This window comes from Aspergillus foveolatus (genome assembly GCF_047715535.1).
Source record: "Aspergillus foveolatus strain CBS 279.81 unplaced genomic scaffold BDW70scaffold_141, whole genome shotgun sequence".
NCBI classification, from domain to species: domain Eukaryota; kingdom Fungi; phylum Ascomycota; class Eurotiomycetes; order Eurotiales; family Aspergillaceae; genus Aspergillus; species Aspergillus foveolatus.
This window is the reverse complement of record NW_027396205.1, coordinates 1-25,474: the sequence shown is the minus strand read 5'-3', so window position 1 is coordinate 25,474 and position 25,474 is coordinate 1. Positions and strand designations below refer to the sequence as shown.

The 25,474-nt window shown below is 51.5% G+C and overlaps 8 protein-coding genes across 8 annotated transcripts; 4 read left to right on the top strand and 4 right to left on the bottom strand.

The window, feature by feature from the left end:
- The first annotated feature begins 2,429 nt into the window (after positions 1-2,429).
- BDW70DRAFT_145419 (uncharacterized protein) lies at positions 2,430-2,671 on the top strand. Its single transcript, XM_073738422.1, has one exon. The coding sequence runs from the start codon at positions 2,497-2,499 to the stop codon at positions 2,653-2,655; it is 159 nt and encodes a 52-aa protein (XP_073590920.1). The 5' UTR covers positions 2,430-2,496; the 3' UTR covers positions 2,656-2,671.
- BDW70DRAFT_145418 (uncharacterized protein) lies at positions 2,664-3,106 on the top strand. The gene has a single exon (XM_073738421.1). It carries the CDS (start codon positions 2,728-2,730, stop codon positions 3,013-3,015), a length of 288 nt encoding a protein of 95 aa, XP_073590919.1. The 5' UTR covers positions 2,664-2,727; the 3' UTR covers positions 3,016-3,106.
- A 1,135-nt stretch (positions 3,107-4,241) lies between these two features.
- Positions 4,242-5,542, bottom strand: BDW70DRAFT_145417 (uncharacterized protein). Its single transcript, XM_073738420.1, has one exon. It carries the CDS (start codon positions 5,408-5,410, stop codon positions 4,802-4,804), a length of 609 nt encoding a protein of 202 aa, XP_073590918.1. The 5' UTR covers positions 5,411-5,542; the 3' UTR covers positions 4,242-4,801.
- A 372-nt stretch (positions 5,543-5,914) lies between these two features.
- On the bottom strand, positions 5,915-6,127 carry BDW70DRAFT_145416 (uncharacterized protein; the record flags this gene model as incomplete). The annotated part of the gene is made up of 1 exon (XM_073738419.1): positions 5,915-6,127. The coding sequence occupies one exon, from the start codon at positions 6,125-6,127 to the stop codon at positions 5,915-5,917; it is 213 nt and encodes a 70-aa protein (XP_073590917.1).
- Positions 6,128-8,573: 2,446 nt separating this feature from the next.
- BDW70DRAFT_24339 (uncharacterized protein) lies at positions 8,574-13,081 on the bottom strand. The gene is made up of 6 exons (XM_073743583.1): positions 12,656-13,081; positions 10,408-12,600; positions 9,829-10,316; positions 9,590-9,734; positions 9,227-9,513; positions 8,574-9,150 (listed from the first exon to the last, which is right to left on the bottom strand). The coding sequence occupies exons 1-6, from the start codon at positions 12,990-12,992 to the stop codon at positions 8,710-8,712; spliced, it is 3,891 nt and encodes a 1,296-aa protein (XP_073590916.1). The 5' UTR covers positions 12,993-13,081; the 3' UTR covers positions 8,574-8,709.
- Positions 13,082-14,431: 1,350 nt separating this feature from the next.
- On the top strand, positions 14,432-19,574 carry BDW70DRAFT_24334 (pectate lyase superfamily protein-domain-containing protein). Its single transcript, XM_073743582.1, has 7 exons — positions 14,432-15,181; positions 15,263-15,697; positions 15,809-16,018; positions 16,070-16,407; positions 16,476-16,623; positions 16,676-18,530; positions 18,581-19,574. The coding sequence occupies exons 1-7, from the start codon at positions 14,891-14,893 to the stop codon at positions 19,483-19,485; spliced, it is 4,182 nt and encodes a 1,393-aa protein (XP_073590915.1). The 5' UTR covers positions 14,432-14,890; the 3' UTR covers positions 19,486-19,574.
- A 1,035-nt stretch (positions 19,575-20,609) lies between these two features.
- On the bottom strand, positions 20,610-22,036 carry BDW70DRAFT_24326 (acylglycerol lipase). The gene is made up of 3 exons (XM_073743581.1): positions 21,848-22,036; positions 21,196-21,770; positions 20,610-21,133 (listed from the first exon to the last, which is right to left on the bottom strand). The coding sequence occupies exons 1-3, from the start codon at positions 21,920-21,922 to the stop codon at positions 20,824-20,826; spliced, it is 960 nt and encodes a 319-aa protein (XP_073590914.1). The 5' UTR covers positions 21,923-22,036; the 3' UTR covers positions 20,610-20,823.
- Positions 22,037-23,341: 1,305 nt separating this feature from the next.
- BDW70DRAFT_154447 (uncharacterized protein) lies at positions 23,342-24,584 on the top strand (the record flags this gene model as incomplete). Its single annotated transcript, XM_073739854.1, has 3 exons — positions 23,342-23,455; positions 23,499-23,837; positions 23,898-24,584. 3 exons carry the CDS (start codon positions 23,342-23,344, stop codon positions 24,582-24,584), a joined length of 1,140 nt encoding a protein of 379 aa, XP_073590913.1.
- Between the last annotated feature and the right edge of the window lie 890 nt (positions 24,585-25,474).

Sequence of the window (25,474 nt, the reverse complement as noted above, 5' to 3'; positions counted from 1 at the left end):
ACCACTCTCTGGAAGATCTTATTGTGCCTACAACAGATTGCATGCGCCAGCACGGTCCGCCAGCCAGGGAAGTACTGAAGCGGGCCCAAGCCTGCTGTAGGAGCTACTCCACAACAGGACCCCGCCCAGGAGGTGGCTGGAGTCAACAGGTGGCTCGTACGCTGCATTGCCCGAATCAGGAAACGCATCAGCAGCGCTTGTCTCCGGGTAGAAGTCCTCTGCCACGAATCAAGACAGAATCAGTTCCTCACATCACGCGCGGAGGTTGATGTCCCGTCTGTAGACGTCTAGGAGCCGCCTAATGATCAGGTGGAGGATGGTCATATCAACCAGCACGTTCCGGAGGCGGCGCGATTGACATGGTGGGTGGATGGACGGGTTCGGCGAGACCGGTTGGTCGATGACTGACTGGCTGGTTGGCTGTTGGTGGAGATACTGGGAGCGCGGACTGAATCGACCGATCGATCCAGACCTCTAAAAACCACTGATCTAGTTGGGTGGTATAATATACAAAGTAGAGAGATGCTTCCAGATCTGCAGATATTGCTGGTCAATTGAGGGCTTTGGGTGATAGGAACTAGTCAGTGGCTGTGCTATTGGTAGGCATTGATAACAAACTGTTGAAGCGCGCCTGGACAAGCGCATTGATCAAGTGGGTCGACATAAGCAATGGCCTGGCTAAGGATAGTATTAATGCTCTCCATCCACAGCTGCTACTGCAGCTTCTGTAGGCATGTATTCAAGTGCGGCCACCTTGGTGAAAGTGTAGTCCTGGGTGTAGTCCTGCCATCAGTTCTCGTCCAACTCAAAATTAACCTCTGAATAGTGGTGGTCTGCCATGAAAATCTGCTTAGCCGGACAATTATCCGGTAACGGCTTGAGTAAATACTGATAAACAGGCTTTTGAAAGGTGAATTCATCCCAATTAGGACGTGCTGAGGAGGTGGTAAAAGTGCATTCAATGCAACAGGTCGCTGAGAGGGCCAAAGGAATACCGGATCTAGCACACATACTCTTCTCGTGCCTGATATGAGGCCGTTCAGATTCTCGACGATGTTACGTTGTCGTCCTAGGTTTGCAATATAAGGTATCATACCTGTCCTTGCATTTCTTGCATTGTTTAGAGCAAACTGTGCCATCAGCAACAATTCTACCTAGTTGTCTTGATTCCAATCCAGGTAATATTGTAGATACTGTTCAATGGTTTGAATCATTCTTTCTGATTGTCTATCTGTTTGTTGGTGGTTGGCAGTGGATAATTTTTGCTCAATTCCGCATGCTTCTATAATTATCTCCCAATATCTTGATGTGAACAGCTTGTCTCGATCCGATGTAATATACCTTGGTAATCCTCTCCGAATAAAGTCTTCTCGTAGTATTAGTAGTACTAGCTTTTGTGCTGTCATCTCTCTCTGCACTGGTCTTAATATTGTATATTTCGTAAGTTTGCAAACTGTAACCATTGCGTCCGTGTAGGTAATTCCTGTTATTGGATCTTTCGACGGTGGCAATCCTTAAATAAAATCAACAGTGATATGGCTCCTGTCACAGGCTATGGCCTGGATCTTGGTTGTCGGCCATGCCCTCAACCTGGTTCTAAATAAGGTCTCTCCAACATCAGTGTACAGCCTCGGAATTGTGGCCACGTAGGAAAAGTGATCCGTCCTTGTAACTTCGGGAAAGAATCCGTCGGCATGCAAGTCCGGGAAGTCGGAAGTCTTGACGTATGATTGGGAAAGGTTGATAAAGGGAGGAGAAAGATATCAACACTTTTGTTCTTATTCGCTAGAGCCACTCAAGAACCGATATTTATATTTGACGTAAAAACAGTTTCTGCTGCGACACAAACAGTGAACAACGAACCTAAAGACGCAAAAACCCCGTATAAGCTACGCAATTCCGAAATCATATACATTTCAACCACGCCCGAGGCTCCTGTATGGAACATCACGGCCTCTGGTGTTATTAAAGTTGCTTCAAGTGCTCCAGATATTGCATATATACGTGGTTAACAACACATGCTGTCTGGTTCATGTTGAGAGAAGACTACAGCTAGGAGAACTCTCCAAAATTGACAAAGCAGAAATATATCATGTTACTTTGGATAATGCAGCAGAGCTGGCAGTCACAAGGCCTTCTTATTACAAGATACCGTTGCCTTTGAGCCTTCAGGAGATGACAAGAATAAAAGTACTATATTAGACTTGGGATTGTTAGACAGCCGAAGTGTCCGGCAGATGAGACTTCGGCCAAACTGAAAGAAAGGAAGAAGATGAAGAAGAAAAGCAGAGGTTCATGGTCAATGGACACGACATTCGCTGTATTAAAGTCTTCCGTTACTAGATCACTGGCGCGGTTTTTCTCGGTGAACTCCTAAGTACCTGAAAAATAAGGGAAAGGTTGGTTGTTTGTTGTGGGAACCCTCGAAGATACAGGCGCCGTAAATAATCATAGAATGTCATATGTCCAAAAAATGTTATCACTGCGAGCGCAGAAATGCCCACTAACTCATCGGGGGCTGGCTACCTGGACAAGAAGATACCTGGCCGGCAGATCCAAGATATCAAAAAAGACCCCCTCGGGACTATGCGCCTCGTAGTTCCTCATCAACCTCTCCCCGTTTATATTGACGTACAGGGCAAAGAGAGAGAGTAACTGAGCACCTCATCCAACCCATACCCTCCTTATATATATATATATATATATATATTATCCGGGTCTGTCTCAATGACCTTTATCCAGTATTTATCATGGTTCTGCCACTTGTCACCCGCAGCAATAAGAGCTCTCGGGTCAGCTCCCACTAAGTGTTCTGCAACCTCGTCGTTGACAAGGACACAGAACCATTTGGTAGTATTGTTATGGTGCCACGCCCCGCTAGGGGGCGCAAGCAAGGCTTTGCAGTGGGCACAGATGCGCTCCATGGTTATCTTGTTGAACTTAGACTTTCTGCTCATGATGATGGGCTCAAATGTCTCCTGGAGCACGGCTTTGGCAGCAAGTTTTGCGGGCTGATTGGGGTTGCGCTCAAGCCAATGCGTATACCATATTTAATGAGCGCAGTAAGAACTCAATGATGTGGTGGAAGTGGGTGGTGGAGGACGTCAAGTATGTTGTGCGGTAAATCGTCAGCTCCATGAAGAGTTGGTTTCATCGCCTTTGTTTGCAAAGTCAAGTAGCGTAGAAGAGGACCGCATCGTGATGGGGTGTCAGCCAGCGGTGGCGAGGTCTGATGAACGTCAGATGTCAGTTGTGCTTCACTCGCAGCGGCTGCCCAGCGACTAGAGAGATGGCAGTTGGCTATGGACAATGCATGAAAGGACTTGGAGCACCTAGTTGCAACTGTGGTCAGAAACAAATTACTGGAGAACGAGAAGACCAGCAGGTTGCAGCAGCGGGCGTCTTTGCACCGCACTGCCAAGGAATGAGTCACAGGTTCGGATACAAAGGGGGAAGGGGCAATCAACAATACAAGGGAGAAAGGCCAAGAATTACCCTAAGCGGTCGCTGAGCGGGCGCCTGTGGGAGGTCCCCCAAGCACCTGCTGCGGGATGAGGTATTGAGTACTGTAACACTAGGAGGCGTTACCAGCAAGCTAAGTTAGGGCAAACGCGCGCAGTATAGTAGGGTCCCTAGCGAAGCCCCTTTGGCTATATAGAAACGTGGAGCCGCGCTGCAGAGAGCTCTATATCAAAGACGAAGAGGTACTGTCCGAAAGGCCACAGAGGACGCTGTGCTGGCCCCTGCTAACTGCAGGAAATCCCGCCAAGGTACATCTAAACACGGCAATATCTAGTGTTGCATTACAGCTAGCCTAGCCATAGCCCCCCAACAGGACTAACAAAGGCTTCCAGGACGTACATTCGTGTTTCGCTCACATCACTGGTTATCTCGGCTAGGCTATGGATATGGAGGTCAAATGATGGTCATATTAGATGTTGATCCTCGTCTGCGTGTATCCAACTTCCTCAGGAGTTGATATTCGACCATCTTTTTGATCTTCTCCATTGGCCAGGTCTTCTCCAAGTACGAGAGCCTAGATGATAAGCTGAAATCTATCTTAGTCGCGTCATTTTAACGCCATTAATGCATCCGCTAAAGGCCGGGGGGAGCGGGGAGCAGCTTCCGCCGTATAGAGTAAATTTTGCCCCACACTAAATACGGATATACCTGCTTCTTTATGCTATTCGTGTGACCTTACATAGTACTGGTGGAACTCCCATTCAACGCCTTATACGCACTTTTCTCCCAGGTCGGAGGCACTGCCGGGAAAGCCATGGTGTTTGAAGAATTCTCTGATACCCGGGTTAAACAGGGGCAGCAACTACCCCGTGGCGGGAATAGTGTTTGTCCCGAACAGTGGCCACGAGACAAAGGTCTGATTTGCGCAATATCTCTCTGGCTACTTGGCTATGTACATGGAATTGAGAATACAGCGAGCTTGAGATCCATCGCCAACCGTCACCGGTCTCGCTGTAGGACAGAACACCGCCCATTGATCAATGCTGAGTTTGGTAGGTTAACCTCCAAGTATGTGAATATTGTATGGATTGGCTGCTGTGGGTTGTTTTCTGGTAGATACAGGGACCGTGAAGAAACATGGGATGCCGTAAAAGCCTGCAAAATATCGCCCTGCGCGCTGGGTTAAACGGCGCTACCCAGGGCACGTAGGACTGATTGGCTAAGCAGATCAAGGTGGTTGGCCACTAAGAAAAGAATCTTTTCAGCCAGAAAGCCCACCGCCTAGTTAACGGGGCCGCTACTCGGAAGACAATGCGGCTAAACAGGCTGCAGATCCAACTTATCCACAGTAAACGCCCCGGGGATAGAGCGCCTCGTAGGAACGCATGGGCCTGCCGTCATCCATATCAATCCACAAATTCCAGAGAGCATAGACCGAGCATTTCATCCACCCTTTATCATCTTCGTCTTCCAGGTCCGACTCAATGGCCTTGACCCAGTATTTACTGTAGTCAACCAAGATATTCTCAGTAGCGATGAGAGCAGCCGGATTTGCCCCGGCTAATGTCTGCACAACCTCGTCATCAACAACAACGCAGAAGTACTTATTGGTAAGGGGCCGCTCTCCGACAGGGCGCTTGACCAAGGCTTGGTGGTGGGCACGGATAGCCTCGAAAGTCATTCCGTCGAATTCAGCTTTGTCATTCAAGATAATGGGCTGGTATGTCTCCTGTAAAGCCGACTTTGCCGCGAGCTTGGCAGGGTCATTGGGATTCATGTTTTTCCATTTGCGTACGCTGTATTTGGCCAGGGCAGTGATGAGCTCGGTGATTGCATCAAAGTGGGTGTCGGAGAACGGGCTGTAGGTTGTGCGATATATCGCCAAGCCCCAGGGGGCTCTGGCTTGCTCGACTTCCTTTGCGAGTATGACCAGCGGGGAGGTTGGCATTGTGATGAGAGTAATGAGAAGTGGGAGGAGGATCGTAGGGGTAAACAGGAGGCCAAGTTTGGACACGGACGGGCGGCGAACAAAATCGTGTAGCTTAGTGTACCGGTAATGACACGACGTCGAAACCTTGCCAAGGAAGTCACGGGATAATGACAGCCAATAACTCGCCAACAATGACAAGGATGTGCAATCCCTGGCGCGACGCTGGGGACAAGTTTGGTTTGGTTTGGTTTTATTATTTAACGTCACTCGGCGGATGACGGAACCCACGTGATCTGCGGCCTCCCAGGGGGCATCTGGACGTGCTGTCCAAACAGAACTCCCTAAAACTAGCTAGATACAGGTTTGAAGCAGCAACTATGGACATTATGTTGGAAATGAGCGGAAGAAGCATCCGGCACTACCCTGGCTAGGTCTTCTGAGGGCAGAAGCCAGTTTTGGCTACCTATAGATGGGGGGGAGTGCCACGAGCTAGAGTCGTTGATACTAACAAGTAGTATTTGACTAGAGAAGAATTCGCTGAAGAACTAATAAACAGTGACCGTTGAGGTTCTTATATGCTTTGCCTGAATGGCAAGCTTGGTAGCGAGCTCGGACCATTGGACTCCGAGCGTGTTGATCAGTATCGAGCATATTGGTCACGTTGGTCACGTTGATCACGTTGATCTTGTTAATCCGGTTGATCATGTTGTTGATCATGTTGATCATGTCCAGCATGTCCGGCTTATCCGGCTCGTCGCAATTCGGGCAATGCTCGAATCAAGACTTCGGGCGTAGCTCGTCACAGGGAGGGCTTGTACCCTTTATCCAGGTAGATGTGTAGACTGTTGCATTATTAAGCGCTCCGGCTGGCCCAGTCCGAGCATATATCCTTGAAGAAGGATGATTCTTGCACGATGCGGCTGAATTCCCAGCCCCAGCGGGTGTACTTAAGAGCCAGTCTATTGTTTTTGACGGGCCATCCCTTATACATCTCCATCTATCCTTCCAGCGCTTTCTGGTATACGGGCAGAAGATGAAATGCGTCCGGGTCTTTGCCTTGCCACAAGAGCAGCTCCCCAGGTAGTCTGTATGGTTGAAACGCTGGTGGTATGCCGTAAAGTCTCCGTGGCCTGTACGAGCGGCGACGAGTGGGCCAAGTACTTACCGGGGCAGCTTGTGCTCGCGGGAGCGGCTTTCCTTTGTATGGGGTCTGATATTCAGGGTTTTGTAGGTTTCGGGTGCCTTACTAGCATATGCTGTATATGTCTCTGTACGGAGCCACTGTTTTGCCTCCCGCCGTAGGTATGCTGGGGAGGGGGGATGTCAGGACTGTATATTGAAGACCCTAGCTTAGCCAGCTTGTCTGCTAGCTCATTCCCAGCGATTCCAGAGTGGCCTGGAATCCAGCGAACCTGAAAAGGCTTCGTTGTGTGGTTAGGATTGAGGGGGTTTCCATCCACTGGGCGGCTCGTTGGCTAAAAGACTCTGACAGCCCATGCCTGTGTGGTGTTGGCCTATAGCTTGCTAGCAGGGAGGCTGCTGCTAGGTTATCCAGGAGGATAACTAGCTGGGTAGAGTAACCCACACATGGTTGTCCCAGGGCTGCGCGTAGGCCTTCCACAGCACCCATGATTTCTGCATCATAGACTTCTGTCCTGGGGCCCGCGGGGCCATGTCCTTTAGTCACCAGGATAGGGCCAAAATAGACTGCATAGCCATACCCTGCCTCCTGGTCAGTTCACGAGCCGTCCGAGTACTGATATCTGTAATGGGGCAGGGGAGATCTTCATCGTGTACACCTGGTGTACACGATAAGCCCTGGCTTACTCCACGTGATATAAGCGGCCTAATCTCTGACCCCTGATCTGACCCCTCTATGTAGGGAGAGAGAGAGAGATTGTACACAAGAGAGAAGAGATCTATCGTCAACAAGATAGAGAATCCGTCGTCATGTGGCATCCGATCCTTAGTAGGCTACGTCCGTGTAGTTGGTACAGTTTCCTTCTGCCCTTTCCCCTCTGAGCATTCACAACAGTTATTTTAGCGTAGCTCTAGAGAAAAACAATCAATCATACTTCATACATCGATCAAACCTTGTCCATTGCAACAACAACGGCACCCGATCCGTCAGGCATCAACTCGTGAGCCATACCAAAAAACTGGCTCGCTGAGCATCAACCGGCGAGGGCAGCTGCCCGCCGATGCCCAACCGACGGTTGCCCGACGGCGGCGTATCACGTATATAGAGTCACCCAGATTGTTAGCGACCTAGCTCCCCAAGCGGTTCGCTCTGCTCTGTCCTGACCTACCTTCCTCTCTGTATCTCTATCGCAGATTATCTGATCTAGCGAACTGACTAGGTACCTCGCCAGTTGTTGTCCCCGGCGCCCCGACAGCTGTCCGCATACAATTTCTTGAGTGCCTTACAAACAACTTGTCAGCACTTAACTCTACAAGGTATACAGCTTCAGAGTGTATACCTTGGACTGTGGCTAGTCATCATACTAGCTGCACGTGGCCGTGATCAAGTAAGAGTGTTTCGGATTCTGTTGAGGTTCGTCGGGATTATCCGCCGTTTTCGGACAGGGCTTCGTCATGACGTCGCTACGAGGTTACATGTGTACAGCTCCATAGATGTATTTTCGGACCGAAGGGGATTCCCTTGGCTGAGGGATCCGCAAGGTTTAGTCTTGACTACGCCGGCTATTCGTCTTAATATCGTTAATCATACATGGTGTTGGAATCCTTACCTGGTTAACAGGCTGATCTATCCTGACAAAGTAAATCCCTAACAAAGAGTCAATCAAGGTTGCTGAGCTTACAAGAGGTCACAGGGCTAGGAAGGCACGAGAGGCTCGACCTTCCGTAACACTTCGTAAGGTCCCCGTGGGTGGTCCCTTGCCATGACCCCTGCAGGCTCGTAGTCATTGCAAGCCTGGAGGATGACCGTGGCAACCCTATGGCGAAGGCGGTTGGGTGCAGCAGAAAAGGTACGGATGCCTAGTACTCTGCAATAGAAAAAATCATGGTGTAGGCAGCGGGGCCGAGGTTTGGGTTTGCAGTCAGCCGGGGGCCCCACTGGCCTTCATGCCACGCACTCCAGGGAGGCATCCTCCAATTTGGTCTATGGGGGCGCGGCTAATGTGAGGGATGCGTCCCTTTGTTCTGGGTATTTATATAGCCCGCTTGCACCTACATGGCTTTATTATTCCTACTCTACCCACATGCATATACTATCCTTGAGTCATCTCCTGGCTCCTATCTACGCTCCACCACCGATATATTCATTTGTCTCCTCCAATGGGGAACATGCAAAGCTAATATCCCAGTCCTGCCTGGTTGATAACTGTCTCCGAATTACGCAGGGTTCCCACCGCCTGCATAACTTCCATCGCGGTATCGCCTGTTCGGGTAGCCCAGTATTTGGTCATCTCATCACACCATTGATCGATGATTTTTCGAGCCCTTGCCCCCGTTGCCTCGAGCTGATCTTTATATATAGCTCTCCACCACTTCACGCCAATCTCGCGGTGGGGATTACCGCGTGCAACCCACTCATCGTCCGCGCGACGAATCTCTGCCTCGACTTCATGTGCTTCCTGCACCATTGCTGCCTGGTTAGCAGGATGATTGAGATAACTGATGACAGCGGCTACAGTTCGAATCCTGCTGAGCACTTCTTGTGCGGATGTGCGATCGCCTTGTTGGGCAAATAACTTGGTTTCGTCATCATCATTAGGATAATTGCCATTCCAAAGCTGCGCGTCGTCATGTTAGTTTGACCGTGTCTAGTAGCGAAAGCACCCGAAATGTAAGAATCAAAACGCGGCATACCTTTCCCTTGGCCGCGTTGATACCTTCCTTGAGGAGGACGAATCCCCCATTATTCCGACTGCTTCCCAGAGCATTGAAGATGCGATTTAGCGGGATGTAACCAGTTCGACCTCCCTTCATCGGCGGAGTGGTCGCTGCCGGAAGGACTTGACTCCCAAGATGCGTCTTGACGTAGGCGAGGGGGATTGGGGGCAGATTGTTCGGCGGCGATTTGCCAGAAGGCAATGTGCCAGCCGCGCCATGCTCCGCCCATAGACCAATGGTCTTGAGTTCTATTTTGTGTTCGACTGGAGTTGGCACCTTTTAGTCGCTGGCGATAAACAGCCCCGGTGGACTGCGCAGGGATGGGGCCCGACGACTCACCATTATAATCCCGAACATCAGTGTTTTGCTGAATTATCAGCACCCCTATCTTCCCGCTTCCACAGAAGCCGGATTGGGCAAAGCCGTATGCCTTCTTCCGCATTGGATGGTTGGAATTCTCCTCCACCCTCTTTCGTCTAGTGTACTGGTCGGTGCCGATACCTATTAGTAATGGGTCTCCAACCGTGCTGCAACAGGGCAGAAGATAGTGAGAGATGGGTAGGATGAAGGTAACTAACCCCAAGCCCGTACCATTTAAGAACCGTGCCATCGGGCAATGACACTTTTATTTCTCGTGTGCTAACTCGCGCGACCAGCCGGGCTTCCTTATCATCATCTTCGGGGGGAAGGCCATCGTCTGTGTATGTCTCACAGGTATCTCCAAGACAGCAGTTTTCGGGCTCGCATTCACAGTCAAGAGCTTCCTGCGTGTCTTTGCCAAGTATTGAGTTGTAGTATCGCATGTTGCAGAGGATAATCTCAATAAACTCATGTTTTGTAGTCGTCGCCCAATCCCACCAGCTCGTCGCGTAGTCCCGAATGTTCGATGGAGTTAGATTATGATATAGAGAAGGGACATACAGAATCCACATTTCCATCATCTGCGAAGCAGTTGGGCCGGGCACAGCCACGAAGACGAGAGTGTACAGTATTCTGTGCACATCATCCCGAACTTTGGAGCTTGGTGCGCGGCGGTGTAGTGAGCGCAGGGATCCCGCGAACAGGTCTGCAACGAGTATCAGTGTCTAGGTCCATATAAAACCAAAGCGTGAGCCAGATACACTGTGCATTGAATCTTGGTGGTTGAGTGGACTTACCCAAGGAATCATTGCCTCCTGTGGGCCCCACTGCCCAGCTACGCCTGAATCCATAAGCTTCGTCGTCATCAGGGCAGATTGGACTCTCGAGAAATTCCTTCAACGACTGCTCCAACCCCTTCATCTCGTCGCTCCATTCCGCGTCGTGATCATTGAGAGTGAGGTACTTTGGCTTGCAGCAGTCAACGCGACCGCCACCGTCACAGGGATACGTGACGTGCAAGCTCACTCGGACTGAGTCACCGGGGCAGTTACTCCAGCAGTAGTTGGACATGTCCTCGCCCTCAGTGAGCCAAAGAGTGCCGTGGGCGTCGTGCGATTCGCAGTCCACCCATTCCACGTTTTCTTCCTGCTGGCAGCAATACTTCCGGTCCTGGTACTCGACGTAGGTCCCCGCCCAGTCCTGCCAGGACTTTCGATACCGGCAGAAATGGCCTCCACTGCCCGTGCTGGAGTTTGCAACCTGCGGCATGCCGCTGGCACAGGGCTCGTGATCACATCCCATCCCGGAGTTCCAGTCACATTGGTCATAAAGCCTCATGCTGGGGATGTCCTCATACGTGCAGCAGGCAACCTCGTAATTTGTCGCCGGGCTCTTGCAGTGGTTCTTGTTCGAACCAACCTCCAGCATACCGGCAGGACAGTTGTCCTTGCCGTTGCAATTCCCGTTACGGTGGTGATACCACCCGCAGGTCGGCACCGGTGAGTCTGGAGGGCAGCAGAAGAAGTGGTCCTTGCCCTTCGGACAGTCGTTGTGGTCAATGAAAGCTTCCCCATTGCTCCCGTCGTCGCTGCGACGGACGTGCGTCCAGCCCGAGGGACAACCGTCGAGGCAGTTCGTCCACTTGCATTGCTCGTTCACCGTGTGGGTCTGCACATCATCCTCCGAAAGAGCCGGTAGTGCAATTGCAGTGACCTTGCGGTTTGCAGCCTCTCCCAAGGCACGGGAGTAGTTCGCGCCGGGAAGATCGTGGGAGACTGCCCAAACCATAACTCCGCCCAGACACTGGCTACTGGCAAACTGGGCCTTGAGCTTGAAGGTGTCGGCATCATCGTATGTGAGCCACTGGTTCTGATCAAACTTGAGGATTTTGACTGCAGCATTCTTGTCGAACGTGGACTTGATCTGCTGCTTCTCCATGATCTCGATAATCTCTGAATTGAGCAAGATCCCCACCTCGTTGCTGCAAACCCCGGCATTCCCGCCAGACTGAAAGAGGCAGCCGGGTTCCATGCAACTAGGGTTAGACGCTGCAAAGACACGCGCGTAGAAGGCAATGCCCAGCACCACCTTGTCAGGTTTAATGTTATTGCGCCATAAAAGATCCAGCGCGTTTGTAATTTCAGTTAGATTCGTGTGGGAATTTAAGTGCGGCTCCACCCAGTCGCTGTGCCCGTCCCAGGCGCCGTGCAGGTCGTATGACATGATGTTGAAAAAGTCGACACTGCGCTCGAGCTTGACGATGTCAAAGTGTTGCAGATACCAATAGGATGCCGGGAGCGTGATACTCAGGCCATCGCGCCCTCCAGAGGCCTTGAGCGCCTTCTTCAGGTTGGCCATGAATTTGGGAAAGTTCTCAAAGTCCTCGGGACGGCCACTTCGGTCATCGGCAACAGGGTATTCCCAGTCAAGGTCTATGCCATCGAAGTCGTATGTTGACATGAAGCTTATTAACGACTTGAAGAATGCCTTCTGGTTGGCTTCGGAGCGTGCAATGTCAGAGAAAACCGTGGCAGTAGGTCCTGGGTCATTGAACGTCCAGCCCCCAATAGCCACGTACACTTTGAGATCAGGATCCGACTCCTTGAGGCTGGTGAGGCGCTTCATCATCTCGATCTCACGTTGACTTCCGGCAAGAACCTCGAAGGTCTCCGGGTCGATGGAGGCAAAGGCGTAGTTCAGGTGCGTGTACACCCCGATTGGAATCTGCTCCGGGTAGAAGTTGTTGCAGTATCGGTTCATACTCCACCCCTCATAGTATCCTACAACACGGGTCATCCCGTTTTCCTTGGAGCATGAGGGCCGTTTCACGGTCTTCGAACCACAGAATTCCTTTGTCGTACCGCAGAAGCCGAACTTGGAGCAACATACGTTCAGCGGGCACTTCGCATTGTCCGCAAACTCGCCGTAGCCGCCGGGATCGCATTCAGACCGGCTTTCGCACCCCGCGACGCAGACATCGTCTGCACAGTCTGGTCCCTTTGGTGAGTGTCTCGTTTAGCTCTCGTCTGCGCTGATGATACTCACAATCAGGCCCCAACCCACAGTAACCGTACTTGTTGCAGCAGCCGGTGGCACAAGGCCTCGACACATCACATTCAGATAAGTAATCGCAAGTGCTCACGCAGTCAGCACCGCAGTAGTCGTCGCCGACACCGCAATAGCCAAACTTGTTACAACAGCCAGTGGCACAGAGGTTAAGGGCGCTGCAGTCCTGCGCTTGAACTTGTTGGAAGAGAAGAAAGGAGGCGATGAAGGCCACGAAAAACGGTATGAACGGGCGAGGATATCCGCACCGCTGCGGTTGAGTGACCGCCATGTTGTTCCCCAAATGGTGAACTGGGTGGTCGATGTCCCTGCACATGGTGCAGATAGTTTCCGTCGTCTGCTTCGTGAAAGATTGCTCTCCGTCTACTTAAGGAGAATGGGTCCTGGCCGGCGCAATAACTTCCTCGGCCATACTCCGTGCGTAGAGGGTGCATCGCTTGCTGGATGTCGCCCACGCGGCGCTAGTGCAAGTCAGTCCCTCGGACCTCGAATGCCTGCCAAGTCGCCCTACGGTTGAACCAGGTTCCACTGCAATGGACTTCTATTTACGCGAGCTTCCCACGGGGAAGTGGAAAAAAAAGTCCACCCCAGGGGGAATTACTTGATTGGCGGCAAGGCTGTAACCTGATACCCCCCTTCCTTGGGCTCCGGTCGACATTCATTTCGTTCCTGACTGAGCCACGATCCGAACCGCGCCGCCATTTCTTCTTCGGCAGATGTGCCATGATCAGCAAGATCAAACGGAATATATCTGAGTTTCTCGCGCCCTCAGTCAAAACGCCTGTCGTGCCGCGGGCTCTTTCCAGCGAGCCCCCGTGAGGTGAGGGCATTACGGCTTCGCGAAGTGCTTGAATGGGAGTTCAACTTGGTCCTTGCAATCCTCGGCGCGCTCCGCAATGACCAGGGTGTTCGACGGTTCGGTGGCACTACGCTAGCCGTTACACAGCACCCTGCATCTTGTGTCGGTGTGACAACGGATACTGCGGCCTTTTGGGAAAGCTAATCTCCGGAACACGCTACCTAGTACCCGCCGGGGTTATTAGCCACCCTTCCGACACATATCTGGTGATATGTCCCCATAGAGTCACATGGTAGATAGTAGCTGCCAGGGCGGCGGGCAGGCGGTTACGACTGAGCAATGATACTGCGCGAGAGGTCACTCGAACGTGTCTTGAGAGGGTTTTCCAGCGAGGCCAGCAGCATGGACACCACAGGCAATACGCCCATCCGCCTGACACATTCATCTTGTTCGGCTACGCGAATCTGTGGTAGGGGAGGCGTGCGGCGAGTCTAGAACGGCGTTAAGCCCAAGCCCGTAAGATCTCACACGGACTAGTGGCGGTCTTAGCGTGCCTAACGGTGCCAGCGCCAGCGGAGTCCGGAGCAGTCAGGCACTGAGGGCCTCGGTACCAGTCGAGAAGGATGGCCTGATAACCTCAAGAGCCGGGAGAGTTTAGTACTTTATGTGAGGCGAACAAAGAGGCGGTGCTTTGGGGGGCCATTGGATCTCGCGACACAACTCCTGTTTCATCACACCGCATACTGGAGACAGCAGGGGGCTTTTTCGAGCCATCCACGAAAGCAGCCAGGTGGCGAGCAAGGCGATGTATCGCCTACCAAACGCCGTGCTTGGCCCAGAAAACCACTGAAATCCCGTGTTCGTGGAGGGTCAACAAGCTGCAGGTACCATCAAAAGCCCCGCTTGCTGAATGAAACATGCCGTCCAATAATGCAGCAAAAGCGTCGGTTACTGAGCAATTATCGGTAAGCTCACGCTCTTTAGCGCGCCAAGGACAGCGGTTTTTTTGGGCATATATTGGCACTAGCAGAGCCCGCTAGCTTGGCAGATGCTCCTCTGTGCAATCTTCCGAGTCTCAGACGCTTGAGCCAATCGTTCGACTCCAGTGAGCGTGGGGACAGGCCTGCTCCGCCTGCGACCCTGCGGCTCGGCAAATGCGGCACGATTTGCTTTCGAGGCACGATCCCACTGGTTGCTGCAAGTCCGGCCCTTTGGTGGATCTGGGCAGTTACGACTCAAAGTCCCCTCTCGTCTCATGTCCAGCGCCTGTGCTTGCCCATCCTCGGTGATTGTCCGGGTTCCTGCAGTGAAAGGCAATATATGGTACAAATTCCCCTTCCACTGGGCTTCATGTGGTCGTGCAAGGAAGACCTGTACTGTTTGCCATTGGGTGTGCGGTGTCAACTGGCAAGAGGATGAGGTTATTCAAAGTCCCGCGCACAGGGTTTCAAACCCTCTCGGCCTGCTTGGTCATCTTGACTTTTCTTTTGATCAGCACGGCACGGGCCGACCACAGCCATCACCACCACCACGATCATCATGATCGCCGCTCGAATCAGCCTCATGTACCCCGCAACGTCACCGATGCAGACTCACCTGAGGCAATGCTGAAGAATGCACTGGCCGTCCTAGCTCATGTCAACAAGCAAAGGGTCGAACACCCCAATTTCAACAACTATACATCGCGCAAACCAGATGAAACCAAGGTACCCTACCCTGACCGGCCCTCCAAGCCTAGTCCGGTATCACTCAATCGTATCAAACAATCACTGACACGGGCGTGTTAGGTCTCCTCTACGGCGGCTACGCCCCTACCCTACAGCGCAGATGCAGCGAAACACGCACAACTCCGACGGCGCGATGACTCGACCGAGCCCCAACAAGGCAACAAGCCGTACTACATTCCAGCTGAACTCGCGCGCGCCGCGAGTATCGTGGCCGAATCTACGCGTCAAACCCCAACCGGGAATCACAGCGACGTCGCCGAAATGATGCGCCAGAAGTACGGGCAGAACAAGCGTCAGACAAACACCCCGCCACAATCACTTCTTCGCTCCAACGGTCTCTACGACTTTCAGTCGTACACGGGACCGACAGACACAATGAATAGCGACGAAGATATTGACAGTCAGAGTGGCCTCGCAAAGCGAGCTCCATCTAAGTACTGGATGCCACATATGAACAAAAACGGGTATAGCCCGTACGCTCCTGATGGATACAAAGTGAGTACCCTTGGTAATCCCGAGACCGATGTAGAAATATCTATATATGTATATATATATAGATAGATAGATCTATATGTTGCAGTAACTATGTACTGAACAGGCAACTAGGTATGGAGAAATGTCCGTGATTACGGAGCGAAGGGAGACGGCGTCACTGACGACACCGCTGCCATCAATAGAGCTATCTCCGACGGCGGACGCTGCGGCGAGGACTGCGGTTCCAGTACGAGATACCCTGCTGTTGTTTGGTTCCCAGGGGGCAAGTACCTAGTCAGCTCTTCCATCATCCAGTATTATAATACCCAATTTATTGGTGACGTAAGTATTGCCCTTCTGGCCGTGTCCTGATGGTTAACGGACTTGTACCAGCCTATGAATGTGCCGACCATTCTTGCTGCGTCAAGCTTCGTCGGGTTGGGTGTCATAACCTCTGATCCCTATGTCGGCGACAACGCCCAATGGTACCTCAACCAGAACAACTTTCTACGAAGCATCAAGAACTTTAAAATCGATATCCGCCTGACTGATCCATCGGCCTATGTGTGTGCAATTCACTGGCAGGTAGCCCAAGGGTCATCGCTGGAGAACATTGAGTTCTACATGCTTTACAACTCGGACGTGCCCACAAACACGCAACAGGGAATCTACATGGAAAACGGATCCGGAGGCTTTTTAGCGGACCTGACCTTTGTAGGTGGCAACTTTGGGTACGTAGCGAAAACCCCATGCCCCAAACCCCGTATCCCTAGGGGAAAAGTACTAACCACGGCCACAGGGCGTACTTTGGTAACCAGCAATTCACCACCAGCCAGCTTGTTTTCGTTAACTGCAACACTGCATTACAGGTTCACTGGGACTGGGCGTGGACAATGCAAGACTACGTTATCGAGTCTTGCATAAATGGCCTGACAATTGTTGGCGGGGTACGCTTTTACCTTTCCTCAAGTGTCAAGTGATGGCTCCTAACAATACTAGGCTGGCGGTTCCATGGGCACTGGGCAAGGCGTAGGCTCCCTTATCCTGGCCGATGCAATTATTGCGAATACCCCGAACGGCATCATTACATCCTTACACGCTGAAAACTCTACTTCTCTCCTGCTTCATAATGTTGGGTTCTTCAACGTCGAGACAGCCGTGGTTGACAGCGTAAAGAACAAGGTCCTCCTCGCGGGAGGGGATGAAGTCCTCAAAGACTCATGGGGCTTTGGGACTGTTACCAACGCATCAGGTGCTAGTTCGTTCGTGGACGGATCTGATATCCCCGTTATGAACAGGACCGAGGGGATGACAGGAACTCAAGCTTATGTTAAACCTAACTGGTTCACCCGCCGACGTCCCCAGTACGAGGATCTCGCCGCCGAGGATATTGTCAACGTTAAGCTGTTTGGCGTCAAGGGTGACGGGACCTCGGATGACACAGTTATGCTGAACTGGGTCCTGTCGTACGCAGCTAATCTGTCTTCGGTGGTATACTTCCCTTACGGCATTTACATTATCACGGACACTTTGGATGTCCCTGTCGGATCGCGGATTGTGGGCCAAGCCTGGCCTCAGATAATGGCTACCGGCTCCAAATTTGAGGATATTGACAAACCTCATGTCGCGGTGAAAATTGGCGACCCTGGGGATGTTGGCATTATTGAAATCCAGGACCTATTGTTCACGGCTTCAGGTCCAACTGCTGGTGCCATTCTTGTTCAGTGGAACGTCAAACAGTCCTCCAAGGGCTCCGCCGCGATGTGGGATTCTCATTTTCGGATTGGAGGCGCTGTTGGAACAAACCTCCAGAAAGAGCAGTGCCCGAAGGAGACTGGCCGTGTAAACCTTGGTTGCATCGCAGCTTCACTTCTCCTGCACCTAGCACCGACCTCGACACCTTACCTCGAGAATATCTGGGTGTGGGTTGCAGACCATGATTTGGATGTCATCACGCAGGACCAAATCGACGTCTATTCCGCTCGCGGGATCTTGATTGAGAGCAAAAAGGCATGGCTGTATGGGACATCCTCAGAACATAACGTTCTGTACCAATACCAGCTTTCAGAAGCGGAAAATATTCTCATGGCCATGATCCAGACCGAGTCGCCATACTACCAGCCAGTGCCTCTCGCTCCGGCCCCCTTTACACCAGGAGCATTTCCCAATGATCCAACATTTAACAACTGCAAGGACGATCCCATGATGTGTGCTGTGTCATGGGCGGTTCGCATTATAGACTCGTCCAGCATCTGGGTCCTCGGAACAGGCCTCTATAGCTTCTACTCTGCCTACTCCCAAGACTGCCTGGACACAAACGATTGCCAGCAGCATGGTCTGGAAATCGAGCAAAGCCATAGCATCTGGATCCACAATCTCTGCACGAAAGCGATTATCGAGATGGTCTCCCCCTTCAATGGCGTCCCGACATACGCTCGCGACAATGTCAATGGTTTCCTGTCATCCGTCCTTGCCTGGCTCGGAGGTGCGGAGCAGACCGCGGGGGAGCGTGACTTCCCCGGTTTCAGCATCTACAACACGGAGAGCCTGGAAAAAAATGACCTCCCTTCCTTGTGTGTAACGGCGCTCACCGCGCTGATAAAGTGCAACCCCTACGTGAGAGGCATGACGCGGGCTGAGTACCACGGATCTCCCGGCGATGATGAGTTGACCGAGTCTGTTTGCGATCCAAGCTGCGGTGACAGCCTGCAGGAATGGTTTGACTCTGTGCAGCGGAGCTGTGCCGGATACACTTTGAGCCGTGGTTCACCTCCTGTCATGTTCGGCGGCCGGATGTGGGCGGGCTATAACGAGACGTGCAGCAAGGATGAGACCACTGGGGAGTACTGTAATAGTATGAGTCTTTCCACGTAGTACCTATGGTATATCTGCTAATCCATACAGCCATCATCGACAATTTTACCATCGTCGATTCCCTTGAGCAGATGCCGAAGGACGAAATCTGCTCCTACTGTTTCGTCAAGCGTCACCAGATGATGCAGCAGAGCCCCTACTCCCCGTATGACGAGTACTACCAGTCCGTGCTCGAGGCCATCAACACACGCTGCGGCCTCTCCGGACCCACCGAAATCAAAGAGGTCCCCTTGAACCCTCTTCCGACCGAGGAAGCCCTCTGCCTCTCGGATGTCACGTACACTACGGCCGACGGGGACACATGCACCTCCATCGCAAAGGCTACCAGCGTCTCCTCAGCCGCGCTGTACATGGGCAACCAAGACATCATTCAGTGGTGCTCATCCATCAAGCCTGGACTGGAACTCTGTCTTCCGCTCTCCTGCAAAGAAACCTACGAGCTACAACCTTCCGATACATGCTCGAGCATCGAATACGCCTTTGAGTTGGGCCAGGGAGACTTGCGCAAATATAACCCGTGGGTCTCATACGACTGCGCCAACATCCACATCGCCAGTGAGATCTACGGAACCATCCTCTGCCTCTCGCCGCAGGGCGGCGAGCATGTGAACGACCATGACGGCACAGGGACGGCCCCCTCACCATCGAATGGATATGCGGACGCCATTGTCGCGCCGCCGGCGGACGCAAGTGTGGCCGAGGAGACAACGATGAATTGTGGACGGTGGCACGAGGCCCAGGACAGCGAGAGCTGCGTCGCGATCTGCCTCCAGGGCTCGATCACGCATGATTTGTTTGTCGCGGTTAATCCGTCGCTGGATCCTGATGATTGTGCGGCTAGCCTGCAAGTTGGGAAGACATACTGCACAGGTCCGATAGAATTCTGGGACGCGCTCGATGATGAAGAAGTGGACGAGGATGTATTTACTGGTTAAGTAGTTCAAACCCCGTGGCAGGTAAAGTCAATATTGGCACTAGGATCATAACAATGTTTGTGTAATGATTTGTGTGCTCACGACTATCAATTGGCATTTCTTCTCATCATCTACCTTTTTAGAGGTTGTATCACGAGACTGCATAGTTCTTCAGTAATACACTACTCTGTGACAGGAACGACCAGAACCCGTGGCCAGGGACGTCTGCGTCCTTGTTTGCGTGGGCTTTATGCGCGGTTTTTGTGTGTTTAACGCACTCAGTTCAGTTGCTTGGATATTGTGTAGATCACGGTTTGCATTTTACCTCTATGCAGACCATTGTCGAATAACCTGCTTACGGTTCATGAATCCACTACACCAGCTTCTCTTCGAGTTTGATTTTCGGATGAGGACGGAACGATCGGGAATTATGCTATCTAAAAGGGAGTTCAACTAAGCTCTCACCTGCTTTTGCCCTTCAAAACGATATACATAGTCTCAATAGTAAAGGTATTGAAACTTAAATAGTGGTAAGATAGAGAGAATAAATTCCGGCAAGAATGTACCTTTGGGGGCCGACATCGCCTGAACAGGCGATCCCCATGGCCCGTTTGGGCGATGACGGCCCCGGGCGCTAAACCCCAACTGGAAGTTCGTGGCCGCCGCTTTACCGCGCGAAAATTACCAGAGCGGCAACATAACAGCATTACAGCTCACAGCTCACTGGGGTGCACTTCCCTGCGGCGCGGCAATCCCCACTGGACTCGCCGGGCTCCACTGTGATTTGTGATTGGCTTCTCCCAGAGTATACCCAAGGACACACCACACCCATAAACAGTCAAGAGTCACAGAGAACGGACAGCACAAAGTCCCCTTGCAAGTAGTCGTGCCGTGCAAGCGAAACTATAAATTCTACTATGTCTCTCTGTACTCCCATGCCCTCCTTCCCAACCATTAGTCCGTCATTGCTTTGCTCCTCCCCTTCATTCAATGGCTTACTCGGGTCTCCCCCAGACAGACAAGCGCACGACGTCGGGCAGAGGCCCCTGAGCGGAAGTCGCACCTTTACTACGCCAGACGACGGGAGCAACACCTGACTATCCAGGCACCAACAGTCAGGCTAGGGCAGTCAACCCCAACCGGCAGTGGCCGGATGGCGGGACACCACACATATAGAGTCACCGAAATTGTAGCTACCTAGCCTCCAAGCAATTCGTTCTGTTAAGTCCTACCTGCCATCTCTTTTATAAGACCTGCTCTATTGTATTGACTAGGTATCTCATCAGTTGTTGCTCCAGGCACTCCGACAGCTGTTCGTATAAACGTTGTTACGAGCGCGTTACACCAATTCCCTCCATCCTAACTGACAACCTTCCCCGTCAATTTCATCACCCACTCCCCAACATCTCGCATAAACTCCTCCTTTATTCCCTCGGGCTCCGCGTGGATTTGGTGGTACCCGCCATCAAAGGATTTCCACGTCTTTGCGTCGGGGTCCGTCTCATCGTATGGTTCAAGGCGGTTATAGAGATTCTTAGAAATCGAGTACGAGGTGATCATGTCCTTTGACCCGTGCGCCCAGAAGACTGGGAGGGGGAGTTTTGATGTTAATCCGTGGGGCACGGGTTCCGACGACGAGAGGGTCGTTAGGTCGTGTTCGCGTTGGAGACTGCGGGCTCCAAAGTTAGCTTGCTTTATGGTTGCATTTATACATAGATAGTAATAACTTACAGGTCCTGCAGCCCCTCCAGAGTCCCCGTATTATGGCAGAGTGGATCATTCTTATACATTTCCTGCACGGCAACGTCCCTACAGATAAACCTGACATCCAGCTTCTGGGTATGCTTCATTTTCGGAATAAACTTCGCCACAAACTTCAGCGAATTGACAATAATCCAACTTGGTTGACTCGCGGGATCGAGACCAATATACGGCGCGTCAAGGATCCATCCCGCAATAGGCGGCCCACCCTTCCTATACGCGGGATCCGTAGAGAGAAAATAACACGCTGACTCCTGCCCGCCCATACTATGGCCCAGGACAAAAAGCGGCGTCTGATTAATGTCGGGTATCGTTGATGCGATGTGGATAAGGCCCTCGTTGATCTCGCGGAGAACTCGGGAAGTTGGCCCGATGTCGCCGATTTGGGATTTTGAGTGCACGGTCTTGCCCCAGCCGCGGCGGTCCCAGGAGTGGACTTTTATCGAATAGGTTGAGGTGAGGAGTGTGAAGAAGGGGTCGTAGTGGTCGATTCGATCGCTGAAGCCGTGGAGGAAGGCGATGTGTGCTTTGGGCGGGTCGGCGGGCTAGAGGGGAAGTATATGTTTAGTTTTGTGGGCGCTGAGCAAAAGCAGGGACCGGCTTATAGATGTCCTCAACTTACTTCCCAGACTCTGGAGTAAACCTCCAGGCCGTCACTGAGCTTGAAGCTTCCGCTTGTGCTGGTGCTCTCCGCCATATTTGTGGTGACAGTAACTGACAAGGCTCGAGAGGTGGATTGTTCGGTGGGCGCAGCTTTAAATATATCGCAACAGCGCTTTCCAGCTGCCGGCGACGAGGAAATGGGTTTAGGCGTACATGTAAGATCAGTTGACTGTCAGCAGCAGCGGGGACCGAGGTCGAAGATATCAGCTCTCGAGCTACCGTAAGCTGAAGGCCCACTTGATACGAACAAGGATCTCATTGGCTGTGAAGAACCTCCGCTGATCCATGGGGTACTTGACTCTTCTGGCCGTGGTTGTGGGTCCCTGAAATGCTGCATTATGGGCTAGTCTATATTTTGGACACATACACAATGTTCAAGGCCCCGCCTCGGGGGAGCCGGAACGCGTGGGAGCTGGTGAGCCCTAGCTAGTGAGCCCCAATGGTAACCCACGGCCGCTGTTGCCGAGGACACCATGCAAAAAATAAACGCTGTAAATTGGCCTTCATTCTACGGCTCTCAGCATCCGCGTAGTGAGACACAAGGAAAAACAGTCGTCCCTTGTACAGCTGCTCAAAGCATATGTCGAAGTTCTCTGGATGTCACCAGTCTCGATGAAAAAAGGAGCCTGGACACTTCTCACGTACCTCGTATTCCATTCATTGGACAACCGTTGCTTTTTCTTCCAGTCAATGCCGGATCCTACAGTAATACCGACTGGAAAGGACGAGCTTGTCGCGTAAGGAATACATTACTATGTATCCAGTGTCTGGATAATATACAGGGAATTACTGCAAGAATTCGTTGATCGCCCCGATGGCGAGTAGGTCTTGAATACTTTAAACAAGCAGTTAACCGAGACTATGATAGGTGATAAGGAGCATTTTATCGATCGCCCCTGTCGGGGCTTTTCTGGATTCCTTAGCAACTACTTCAACCTTAAAATGGCTTATTCCCTCGGGAGGAAAGCATGGTCTCCTCGGACATAGTGGGTCCTGTCCTTATTCCCAGACATTAGTTTTAGAACCTGTTGTGGATGCTCAGAGGGGAAGGGAGCAGAAGGAAACTGTATCAACTACACGGACGTAGCCTACTAAGGATCGGATGCCATATGACGATTGATCCTCTATCTCGTTGCCGATTGCCCTCTGAGGATCTGTCCCCTCAATATATCGTGTCGAGAGAGACACAGAATAAGAGATCTATTACCAACGAGATAGATAGTCAGTCGTCATATGGCATCCGATACGTATAGGCCACGTTCGTGTAGTTGATACAATTTCCTTCTGTCCTTCCCCTTTGAGCGTACATGCGTATCCATAACACATATCAATCTTAGACATGGTTTGGGGGGATTGAGCGTTGGATATAGGCGTGTCTGGAGTGACCACAGAGTTCTCTTGGATTGAGTAAAGCGCGCTTATATAATGCATCCTGAAAACAGCGGCGTCTATAATGGAAGCCGTGAAGCCTATGGGCCAATGGTGGAGGATTCTAGCTGCTGCTCAGGCTCACCGCTACGTTCATGCCAGACATCCATACTCAACATACCACCACAACGATGGACAAGTATGCTGCTCTCAACTGAAAATGAGACCAACACACGTATCAGAAGGTATCGAGAGACGCATGTCGAGAAAAGATAGACTGGCACGCACTGTGCGCCTATGCCTCATCCCTAAACAATAATAAACCCTGCAAACTGCTTGATCAATGCACGGCAGGCGGCGTGCATCTCATCAGGATCCTGGAGTTTGCTGCTAGGTGTCCCGTGCCCAAGACCTTTGGCTATGAGCTTGATGATGTTAATAATGTTCGAGCAGCCTTTGTGCTCATGGAGTTTATTGCAGGCTCCTCGGCGATCGATGCTAGTGGAGGATATGAAGTTCATCGAGGTCGGATCACGGTTGAACGCAGGAGCGGTTTCTACCGCGAGATGGCGAGCATACAAGTATGACAGACCGGCTAAACCAGAAGACCTTTGATATAATCATGCAGCTAATATTATAAGGTCCATCTATCGTCGATCCGCCTCCCCAAAATCGGCACAGTAATCAAGCACGCTGATAATACTTTTGGCGTTGGGCCCCTCCCAGGCCTAGGAGGCCCATTCTCAACAGCAACGGAGTGTTTTATAGCCTGGGCGAAGCACTCAAAGTTCCCTCTAACTGACGACCAAATTCACCGACGCACAGCGGGCAGCGGCTGGTCCCAGGAAATCCTAGATTCCATCCACAATTTCCCTCTCCGGCTGCGCACGCTCGCAAGCAAAATATCGGTCTGCGATAACGGGCCGTTTCCACTATATCATCCAGATCTGTATCAGAGTAATATCATCGTTAACTCCTCATTCCAGGTCCTTGGTGTTATTGACTGGGAGGGCGTTTGCACCGTGCCTTGGGAGGTAGTACAGCCGCCGATATTCTTGACTGTCTTACCTCGTGCCATGGACGATCCGGATAATTACACCGCGGATGGAGAGCCGAAGGATCGGGACACCGTACAGCTCTTGGCGGAGACAACTGAATATGCCCAATATGTACGCCACGCGGAGCAGGAGTTGAAGACCGATCAAAGACTATCTACTATCCTCCTTAATCCTTGTGTGCAAGGACTTTCCTATGCGCTGAAGGTGTATCTTGATCCGGGAAAGATGGGTTTTTATTGTAGCGTTTTGGAGTCGTTTACTTCTGCTTAATTTTATGGCAGTGGCTACTGTTGCAGTACGATGCGGCAAGCTATCCAGGAGTACATATCCTATTGACTATCCTAGAATCACGCCCTGCTTAATTACTGTGTTGTGTTTCTGATGCCTGGACTCAGAATGCTTGAGCGTCACCGCTAGGCGTAATTGCCAATATCAGCTGTCGGAAATATAAACGAACGAAAGTCTGATTCTGTCAATCTAGCTGCAAACGGTGATTCAAACACACGAAGTATAATACGGCATCTGGAAGAGACATAATTCTAATCTGTGGAAATAGCAAAGGGATCTGAATACATCGGCCAGTTTCCTACCAATTCCCGGGACAGAAAAGCCCCCTACATGACCAGCGGTCATATATGGTCGGCACAGTAATATTGAATCTGTGGTAGCCTTCAGTGGCTATTGGAGCCTCTTGCAAGATCCACTAATACTCTTTAGAAGGTCTTCGGACGCGCTATCGAAGCCTTTTATGCGACCAGCCGGAATTAACAGAGGAGCTGTATAATATCATAATGTGCCATTTTCTGTCTGATGACAATATTGTCTCAGGCTATGGCCTGGATCTTGGTTGTCGGCCATAGGCTGCGGCATGACCGCGGTTAGCCGCGGTTAACCATCACCATAACCGCGCGGTGAGGTGATGGTTATGAGATTTTGATAACCTCGCTCTGCGGTGAGGTTATGGTTATAGCTAGGTTATAACCGCGGTCACCGCGGTTAACCTCACTAGTGTAAACAACATAAACTTGCCAAGGTTATGAGAATGCATAGATTATGCTGTTTTTCTTGTAATTATTCATGTACGAGGATGTATGTACTGTGCCGCAGATTGGTGATTTAGGACTTTAGTAAAGCAATTCTTTGTGATGCTTCGGTATATA